Genomic DNA, 10,787 nt, shown 5'->3' with positions numbered 1-10,787 from the left:
CCCGTTCACATCTGTTTGTTTTCACTCGTTCACCTGTTCACTCCTGTTTGTGTTCACCCGCTCACATCTGTTTGTTTTCACTCGTTCACCCGTTCACTCCTGCAGATCAGTGGCTGCTCTCACTGAGTGCATGAGGAACAAATCTCTGGTCCAGTTTTTCCGTGAGCGTCAGGCGCGGCTGAAGCGGTCACTTCCTCTGGGTTCATATCTGCTCAAACCGGTTCAGAGGATCCTCAAATATCACCTGCTGCTCCAGGTAACGATCCAGTCTCACCTGTGTCTCACACCTGTCTCACCTGTGTCTCACACCTGTCTCACCTGTGTCTCACACTAGTGGTCGACTGATACAGGTTTTTTATGGCCGGTGCCAATTCTGATTTGTTTGGCATCAGATTTAGCCGATGTCTGGTACGTGCAGCTGATTTTTTTAGGCCCATATTTTTCTCCCTCCATTTACATGATAAAAATGACACAATGATAACAAATGTTACACAAGTCTCAATTAAACCCAAAAACGAAATATGTATTAACAAAACAGTTAAACGATGTAGAAGATTTAAAAATATATCAATAAACAAACAATTTTAACACTGAAATGTACAAATTCCTGAGAACATGATGAGATGAGTCCACATACTGGAAGTGTAGTTTTTGTCGTTGATGTGATTGTTGTTGTTGATGTTGTCCTTGTCATTGATGTGGACGTTGTTGTTGTCCTTGTTGTTGATGTTGTTGATGTGGACGTTGTTGATGTTGTCGTTGATGTGGACATTGTTGATGTTGTCCTTTCGTTGATGTTGTTGTCCTTGTTGTTGATGTTGTTGTCGTTGATGTTGTCCTTGTTGTTGTCCTTGTCGTTGATGTGGGCGTTGTTGATGTTGGCGTTGTTGGCGCTGTTGATGTTGTTGATGTTGTTGTTGATGTGGGCGTTGTTGATGTTGTCCTTGTCATTGATGTTGTTGTCGTTGTTGATGTTGTCTTTGGCGTTGTTGCGCTGATGTTGTTGTCCTTGTTGTTGATGTGGACGTTGTTGATGTTGTCGTTGATGTGGACATTGTTGATGTTGTTGTCCTTGTCGTTGATGTTGTTGTCCTTGTTGTTGATGTTGTTATCGTTGATGTTGTCGTGCAGGAGATAGCGAAGCACTTTGACCCTGAGGAGGAGGGTTACGAGGTGGTGGAGGAGGCCATCTACACGATGACGGGCGTGGCCTGGTACATCAACGAGATGAAGAGGAAACACGAACACGCAGTCAGACTACAGGTTAGCCTCCAACAAACAAACAAACAAACAAACAAACAAACAGAAGACCAGAATGAAACCAGTGTTTCCTCCAGGAGGTTCAGTCTCTGCTGCTGAACTGGAAAGGTCCAGACCTCACGACGTACGGAGAACTGGTTCTGGAGGGAACCTTCAAAGTTCATCGAGCCAAAAACGAGAGAACGTTGTTCCTGTTTGATCGCATGCTGCTCATCACCAAACGCCGCGGAGAACACTACGTCTACAAGACGCACATCACGGTGAGGAAAGCAGAAGAGTGGGATTACAATGACATGAATGTTTGGGACTGATGTGGTTTTTGTTCTGGTCTGGTTTTAGTGCTCCACGCTGATGTTAATCGAAAGTGCCAAAGACTCTCTGAGCTTCAGCGTCACTCATTACAAACACCCCAAACAACCACACACGGTCCAGGTGACAATCTGTTAATCTGAATAGATTAGGTCAGATAGTAGTAGTCTGCAGTTAATCTACAGTTCATCTGCAGTTAATCTACTGGTAATCTACCATTCATCTGCAGTTAATCTACAGTTCATCTGCAGTTAATTTGGCTGTTTTTTCTCTTTATTCATTAATCTGTGAAACAAACAGGCAAAGACTGTGGAGGAGAAGAAGTTGTGGGCTCATCACATCAAACGTATCATTCTGGAAAATCACCACGCCATTATCCCACAGAAGGTCAGGAGCCAGAAACTGTTTTAGACCAGTGTAGACCAATAGAAACCAGTGTAGACCAGTAGAAACCAGTGTAGACCAGTAGAACCAGGTTTAAACCAGGTTTAAACCAGTACACGTGTCTCTGTTTCAGGCTAAAGACGCCATCTTAGAAATGGATTCCATACGTGAGTAAATGTTGACAATCATAGTGATTGTCATATAATAATGATTCATATTAGTTTAAGGAAACATTTCTGATGTTTTTCTGATGTATTGAATATGTGAGGTCACTTCCTGTCCTTCTCCCGCACAGATCCTCCTCGGTATCGCTGCAGTCCAGAGCGTCTGAAGAAAGAGTTTCGGCGAGAGCGTCGCCAAGGACGACGACAGTCAGGTGACCACACACAGCTGTGGGATTATGTGATTATCTGCTGCTCTGAGACGTTCAGGTAACCTTTGATTTTTCTCCTCAGAGCTGAACACAGCGACACTGAAACCTGACACCACAGGTAACAACTGACATCAACTCACATTATTATCATCATGAGCAATCGACATCATCATCTTCTTCTTCTTTTCCTCCTCCTCCTCCTCCTCCTCCTGCTCCTCCTGCTGCTGACATCAGACATCTTACAGGTAAGATGAGCTTCAACTGTACGATTTAACCCTGAATGCATCATGGGACACGTCTTCATCCATAAAACAAATACATCACATATGTGTAGGTTATTAAATGTAATTATATTATTGTATTATATGATATTATATTACATGATATTAAATTATATTATAATGTAATATAATATATTTTATTATATTAAATTATATTATATTATAATGCAATATAATATATTATGATATTATATTACATTACACTATATTACATGATATTAAATATATAAATATTATATAAATTAAATTATTTAAATTCAATGATATAATATAATATAATATAATATTATATTATATTATATTATAGTATGATATTATATAAGAGTAAAGATGAAACATTCAAACCTCTTTTCCAGAAAAGTTTGGACACTTATTTTATTTAAAATGGAGGGACATATTTAATAAAATGTCCCTCCTCATGTCCTTAATGAAGACGTCCTGTTGTTGACGCAGAATGTCAGATGTTTGGAGTTGTCATGCAGCACTCTCTCACACACACACACACACACACACCCTGCAGGCCACTGCCAGCAGCAGCAGCAGCACGCTGGAGTCCAGTCAGGATCAGTCTGAGGCTGAGGAGGACGGGTTGTCTCCACAGTGCTCTCATCAGGTGGACAAGGTCCTGCTGGAGGATGACCAGGTAGAGGACTTATCCAGCTCTGTGCTGGCTGCCATCTCCTGCTGGTCCCTCAGGGTCCAGATCTTTCTGTCCAACTTGGTGATGGTGAGGTGTCTTCCTGCTGCTGCTGATGCTGACCTCTTCAGAGTAACCTGCTAACAGATAACATGCTGGTCCTTCATTTCAGTGCTGGTTCTTCAGTTTTATGCTGGTTCTTCATTTCAGTGCTGGTTCTTTAGTTTGATGCTGGTTATTCAGTTTTATGCTGGTTCTTCATTTCAGTGCTGGTTCTTCAGCTCAGTGCTGGTTCTTCAGTTCAGTGCTTGTTCTTCAGTTCTTGTTCTTCAGTTCAGGGCTGGTTCTTCAGTTCAGGGCTGGTTCTTGGTTCTTCAGTTCGGTGCTGGTTCTCCAGTTTTATGCTGGTTCTTCAGTTCAGTGCTGGTTCTTTGGTTCAGAGCTGGTTCTTTAGTTTGGTGCTGGTTCTTCAGTTATATGCTGGTTCTTCAGGTTTGTGCTGGTTCTTTAGTTTGGTGCTGGTTCTTCAGTTGGGTGCTGGTTCTTTAGTTTGGTGCTAGTTCTTCAGTTTTATGCTGGTTCTTCATTTCAGTGCTGATTCTTCAGTTCGGTGCTGGATCTTCAGTTTTATGCTGGATCTTCAGTTCAGTGCTGGTACTTCAGTTTTTTGCTGGTTCTTCAGTTTTATGGTGGTTCTTCAGTTTTGTGCTGGTTCTTCAGCTTCATGCTGGTTCTTCAGCTTCATGCTGGTTCTTCATTTCAGTGCCGATTCTTCAGTTTTGCACTGGTTCTTCAGTTCTTCAGTTTGTGCTGGTTCTTCAGTTTTGTGCTGGTTCTTATGCTGGTTCTTCAGTTCAGGGCTGGTTCTTCAGTTTTTTACTGGTTCTTCAGTTTTGTGCTGGTTCTTCAGTTTTGTGCTGGTTCTTCAGTTTTGTGCTGGTTCTTCAGTTTCATGCTGGTTCTTCATTTCAGTGCTGATTCTTCAGTTCGGTGCTGGTTCTTCCGCTCGGTGCTGGATCTTCAGTTTTTGCTGGATCTTCAGTTTGGTGCTGGTTCTTCAGTTTTATGCTGGTTCTTCAGTTCAGGGCTGGTTCTTTAGTTTGATGCTGGTTCATCAGTTTTTTACTGGTTATTCAGTTTTGTGCTGGTTCTTTAGATTTGTGCTGGTTCTTCAGTTCGGTGCTGGATCTTCAGTTTGGTGCTGGTTCTTCAGTTTTGTGCTGGTTCTTCAGTTTTGTGCTGGTTCTTTAGATTTGTGCTGGTTCGTTAGATTTGTGCTGGTTCTTTAGTTTTGTGCTGGTTCAGTGCTCGCTCTTCAGTTCGGTGCTGGTTCTTCTGTTCGGTGCTGATTCTCCAGTTTTATGCTGGTTCTTTAATTTGGTGTTGGTTCTTCATTTCAGCGCTGATTCTTCAGTTCAGTGCGGGTTCTTCCGTTCGGTGCTGGATCTTCACTTTTGTGCTGGATCTTCAGTTTGGTGCTGGATCTTCAGTTTGGTGCTGATCTTCAGTTTGGTGCTGGATCTTCAGTTTGGTGCTGGATCTTCAGTTTCATGCTGGTTCTTCATTTTAGTGCTGATTCTACAGTTTTGCTGGTTCTTCAGTTTTATGCTGGTTCTACAGTTTTATGCTGGTTCTACAGTTTTATGCTGGTTCTACAGTTTTATGCTGGTTCTTCAGTTCAGGGCTGTTTCTTTAGTTTGGTGCTGGTTCTTCAGTTCAGGGCTGTTTCTTTACTTTGGTGCTGGTTCTTCATTTCAGTGCTGATTCTTCAGTGTTGTGCTGTTCTTCAGCACTGAACTGAAGAACAATACGTATATATATATATATACATATATTTATATGTATAACAGATGAACTGATGAACAGCTTCAGTACACAGATCAGGAGCCATGTTGGTTATCATTATTTTCTTTTTTCTAGTCATCCGTAGATAAAATGCCACAGGAAACAACATCAGAATCCGAGCCGGCAGAAAACACTGAAGCAGAATCCCTTTCTGATGCGGACTCTGCCTTGATCTTAGCATCTCCTCAGAGGTCGGAGGAACTGAGGCCTGAAGGAGAGGCAGTGCTCACAGAGGAGCCTGATTCAGATTCAAAGACCTTGAGCAGTGGGGACTCGTCGGACGATGAGGAGGACGACAAGGATGCAGCAAAGAAAGAGGACGAAGCCACCAGCATTCTTCCCTCCTCTGTTCTGGACAAAGCCAGTGCCATCGCCCAGCACTTCAGCAACAGCATCAAACGAGGCAGTGTGGCCCAGGATGACGCCCACTCCCTTTGTTGTGCTTCTCCACGGTTACCCAGCCGGACTGGTAGCAGCCGCAGCCTCAGCGCGGAACCTGTCGACCGAATGCAGAGGCTCACCAGTGTTTGTTCTGATCTGGTTGAGGCCTTCAGTGCAACAGACTCCACCCTCCTATCTCCTCGGGGTGACAACCTCTTTGACGGCGACAGAGGCATTCAGCAGAGACGGGACTCCATGTTGTCTAAACAAGACCAGCTGCTCATTGGAAAAATCAGGAGTTACTATGAGAATGCAGAGAGCCAGGATGCCAACTTCAGACTCCAGCGCAGAGAGAGTCTGACATATATCCCAACTGGCCTGGTCAGGAGCTCGGTCAGCAGGTTCAACAGTATCCCAAAAGATAAACCCGCTCTCACAAACCTCTTGACCACAACCACATCCTCCAGTTGTGACCCGTCCTCAGTGGAGTCCCCGTTGACTGTACCCACAGACACCTATGATCACATGGTCTTTACTGACCCTCTGTGCTCTTTCAAGTCTGATCAGAGAAGCATGGGTCCAGAGGACTCTGCAGAGGGCCTCAAGTCCACCTCTCAGAGTCTGGAGGATACGCCATTAGAGGATGAGGAGTTCAGGCCTTCATCTGAAATGATCAAGATCTGGCAGGTGATGGAGCGAGATATCACCATATCCCCGAATGTTGACAGAGCGTGTGAAGCCCGGAGAAACTTTACCAAGATCCCAAACAAGAACCAAGACCAGGAAGCATCTGACCTCAATACTGACTCACTGGAGTTAAAGAATCCTTCGTCCCTCACAGTCCTCAAGGTGCCACTTCCTGTTGAGGCTCAGCTAAAGGTGGAGGCAGAGGAAGAAATGAGCCAGGTGGACGACGTGGACAAAACAAAGAACAAAGTTCTTCATCTGGCTCGTCAGTACAGTCAGCGACTCAAACCAACCCAACCAGTGGTGCGACAGCGAATTCAGGGAGTCTTGATCAGCAAGAAGACCTTACCCTGTGTGGTGGAGGAGACAGAGGTTTCAGGTACTGACACCTTCACACCTCTTTCACTCCAGCAGAGGGCAGCAGGACAAATTAAAGATGCTATCAGACTGATAATCACAGGTTATACCTTATTTACACAAATCATCTAAATGTTATGTGAGTCATTTTTATCATGAACATGTATGTTCTCAAGTTTAAGTTTTAAACCTCACAGCAACTTAAATACTGATTTAAATATGAAAATGAGCAGGGTTCAGGTATTTTAAGACATTTACATAAAAGTCTTAGGGTTCATGTTCAAGGTGTCCAGTTCTTCAGTTTTAAAAGTCTTTCATGGTTTCATTTGATGATTGATGATTGACGATTTACTTTTGTTTTCGCAGAGAAACCAAACCTGACTTTGAAGCTGGTGTCTCAGCACAAGTCATCCTTTCCACCATTGAGCCCCATAGACCAGAGCCAACCTTCAACCCCCCTCCTTGGTGTGGTCTCCTCAGGTCAGGCTAGCACCTGCAGTCCCATAAGTCCTCCTCCACCCACAGAAAGCTTCACATGGCCTGATGTCCGAGAACTTCGCTCCAAATACTTGGAACAGAAAGGTCCTGTTGGCCGTAGTCACTCTATTTCAGAGCAGATGTTTGGAGATCTGAGGAGGCACTCCAGCTGCTCCTCAGGCCACTTCCTCTGTGAAGGAACATCGATGGAGGTTCCTCCACACAAGCCTTGCAGCAGCCAGGACACCAGCAGCAAACCGCTTCTCAGAGCCAAATCCCTGGACCCTCAGCTGGGCAGAGTGCGAGTGACAGAGCTTCAGAAGCTCCAGGAACAAGTCGTTGATAGCAGCCATCAGGATTATTTTATTGCAGCTGAGACACCGTTACCTGATGACCCACAACACAAGATGGTCATCATAGAGAAACTTCCAGCACCTGAGTCAGACCCTTCACAAACAGTCCTGAAAACCAAACAAGAAGAAGTAGAAAGTGATGACAGTTATGTTCAGATTCGATCTCCAACCAGCAGGGAGAAGATCTCCATCATGGCTGTTGCCGATCGCTGCCGGGCTTATCAGGATTCTGATGAGTACAAACTGAGGGAGGAAGCAAAAGCTCGAAGTGAGTCAGTGAGACCTGGAGAGCTTGATCAGACGGAAGCGTCTGCTAACAATCAGAACAATGAAGAGTTTGTGAGGACAACGTGTGAGCAGAAGACCGATGCTGCTCAGCAGAGCGTCGTGAAGAATCTGAGGGAAAAGTTCCAGAATCTCAGCTGAGTCATGGTTAACGGATCAATGTTTTTAATAAATGTATAAAACTGTGAAGTGAGGAACCCAAAGATTTAAACAAAGATGGCGTGACGTTGGAGAACCAATGGTCAGTCAGCAATTTCCTGCCAAAACAACAGCCGAGGACGGTTTTTGATAGTTTCCATTAACTGTGACCAAAATATTTGTTAATATTTAATATTAAAATAACACAATCAGACCTAAATCATAGACCTATGGTTAAGCCCCGCCCTCAAACACAGTCTGGCCAGTCAGAGATAAATGACGTTAATGGAGACATGAAATGACACTAGCAAGCTAACATTAGCTAATGACGATGAGTCTTACGTTAATGCTAACATTAGCTCAGTAGCAGCGTTGCTCCTCATGTTGTCACTGTTTTAATGTGTTCACCCACGACGCGTAGATTCTAAATGTCACATGTGTTTGTCTTTACTTTGTGTTAGCTCAAGAATCAGAACTGGATCACACACAATCCAGTTCTGATTCTGACCGATCCAAACCACATGACCAGCACTTTCACTTTTAACGTCCCAGACATGTGAAACCTTGTTAGCATTAGCATACAAAGAAGCTATGTTAACTCAGCACCCGCACACACAAAAAACAAAAAACTACAACATCCACTTAATCATATTTTACCTTTGATGTTTTATCACCATATTAAAACGTAATGAGGAGGCGAGGCTTGGTCACAGGTCAGTTATCACGATTTTACAAAGTTTTATAGATACAATATGTAAATATGTTGGGAGGCGGAGTCAAAATGTTGTTGTACATGTGTCGTGTGTGAAATAGAAAACTAAACTCATAACTGCCCCCTAGTGTTCAACACACAAGACGCCAAATTATATTCAACTGATAAACTTGATCAATATTGATTCATAACTGGTGATTAAAGCTCATTGTATTTTTGTTGATTATATAATTGAAATATCTTTTGGTTTCATAATGAATAAACTCATTATTCAACTTTAAAGAACTGAACAAGTTTATATTTAATTCACATTAGAAACAACAACAAACATCTGAACTTCCTGTTGACACTTGGTATCTTAGTATGAAAATAACTGGCTCCATTATTCAGTCCCCTTCCCTTGTGGTACCAGAGTAATGGTACAGTCAGGGCGGAGCTAGAGCCACAACAGTCAGCTTATTGGACGAGAGAAAAGTGTCCCTCACCTGTGACGGTGTTTCTTCAACGTTTACGATCTGTCCTCAGACAAAGACAAACATAAAAAAACAGCTGCTCGATCGTGTTGTGTTGTCTGTTGTGTTATTATCTGCTGTGTTGTCCGTTGTGTTGCTGTCTGTGGTGTTGTTGTGTTGCTGTCTTTGGTGTTGTTGTCTGTTGTGTTTTTGTCCGTTGTGTTGCTGTCTGTGGTGTTGTTGTGTGTTGTGTTGTTGTCTGCTGTGTTTGTCTGTTGTGTTGTCTGTCCGCTGTGTTGCTGTCTGTGGTGTTGTTGTCTGTTGTGTTTTTGTCCGCTGTGTTGCTGTTGTGGTGTTGTTGTGTGTTGTGTTGTTGTCTGCTGTGTTTGTCTGTTGTGTTGTCTGTCCGTTGTGTTGCTGTCTGTGGTGTTGTTGTCTGTTGCGTTGTTGTCTGTCTGTTGTGTTTGCTGTCATTTGTTGACATTGCACTGGTACAACGTCATAATCCGTATCATCAGACACAGTCCACACTCCGCCTACTAAGTAAAGTTATTGTTCTGAACTGTTACAAACTAAAGTCCTGAATCAGAAACAGCTAAGTTTAGCTAGCTATAGTGTTGTAGTACTCAAGCTCGGTCTTGCACTGTTTGAAGGTCTCGTCTCGGAATCGACTGCATTTTTACTCGGTCTTGTCTCGGTCTCGGACAAAGCGGACTCTGGATTTTAACTGTGGGGATATCAATAAATTAGCTGTGCATTTATGGATGAACTTGTTAATATCATTACTGTGATTTTGCGTAAATCGTATTGCTTCGGGTACAACCCATAACTTGACTTATTTATCATTTGAAATATTTGTCACCGTTAACGGCTGTAACCCCCTCCCGCCCCCTTTCACACGCCCCCCACAAATGTGCACGTGAGTGACAGGAGAAGAGGCCGTGAGGAGACGTCAGCCAACTCATCTAGAATAAAATGTGCTTACCTGAACCACGAAGACTTTTTGTGCATAAATACCTCCAAAAGGAAACGTGTAAATTCTGCAAAGCGACGCTAACGGAGACGGCCGGGACCACGTTCCAACTTTTACTGCCTCGGTCTCGACCTCTCAAAGTCTTGGTCTCGACTTGGTCTCGGTTTAGGTGGTCTTGACTACAACACTAGCTAGCTAACAAGCTAAGTGTCCAAGATTGTACAAAGTGAATCTGTCTTCTGTTCAGAGACATTTTACTGAAACATTAGCTTCAAAAGCAGTGACTGAAATAACCAGTCAAGCACAAAGGATTATGGGACACGTCGCAGCAATGCCAGCTGTGTTCTTGTGAACTGCATTAACTTATTTTCGTTTAGTTCAGTCTACAATATGTACGTCACATGATCACATTGAGCACTTTGATACACTGTCACCATGGATACATAATAACATCATTAAATCTCGTTATATAGATTAAAGATATATAAAAACAATATTTCTCCAGGTTCCACAAACATGCAAGTAACATGAGTGTGTGTCTTCAGACCTGTGACTCCGCCTTTCGCCTCGTGTCAGCTGGTATCGGCTCCTCCTCCCTGTGACCCTCTTCTCATGTTTTTTTTATTTTTTATTGAACCTTTACGATACAAAACAATAACAACACGCAAACAGAGTCATTAATACACACAGACACAACTGTTCAGCTCAGATCTTTCCAAAGAGTGGCGGTGTGGGGACATGTCCAGAACAGGTGCACCATTGTTTTGTTTCTGGACATATTCCACACATATGTCACAGGTTCATAAGACTTCTCTTACTTTATTCGTAGGGAAGGTTCCAGATACTTTCCTAGTTCAGGTTATCAACAAAACTATCCATTATC

General features: G+C 43.2%; 1 protein-coding gene across 1 annotated transcript; it reads left to right on the top strand.

Moving 5' to 3' along the window:
* Window positions 1-4: 4 nt before the first annotated feature.
* Window positions 5-8,761, top strand: LOC122762204 (pleckstrin homology domain-containing family G member 3-like; the record flags this gene model as incomplete). The annotated part of the gene is made up of 12 exons (XM_044017410.1): window positions 5-256; window positions 1,132-1,263; window positions 1,338-1,520; window positions 1,600-1,692; window positions 1,870-1,956; window positions 2,087-2,120; window positions 2,249-2,329; window positions 2,409-2,444; window positions 2,561-2,571; window positions 3,128-3,250; window positions 5,165-6,536; window positions 6,881-8,761. Coding segments are annotated over 12 exons (3,294 nt in total), but the record flags the coding sequence as incomplete, so codon positions are not given.
* Window positions 8,762-10,787: the final 2,026 nt, after the last annotated feature.

This window comes from Solea senegalensis, unplaced genomic scaffold, assembly GCF_019176455.1.
Source record: "Solea senegalensis isolate Sse05_10M unplaced genomic scaffold, IFAPA_SoseM_1 scf7180000015406, whole genome shotgun sequence".
In the NCBI taxonomy this organism is placed as follows: Eukaryota; Metazoa; Chordata; class Actinopteri; order Pleuronectiformes; family Soleidae; genus Solea; species Solea senegalensis.
This window is presented reverse-complemented; position numbering and strand designations above follow the sequence as displayed.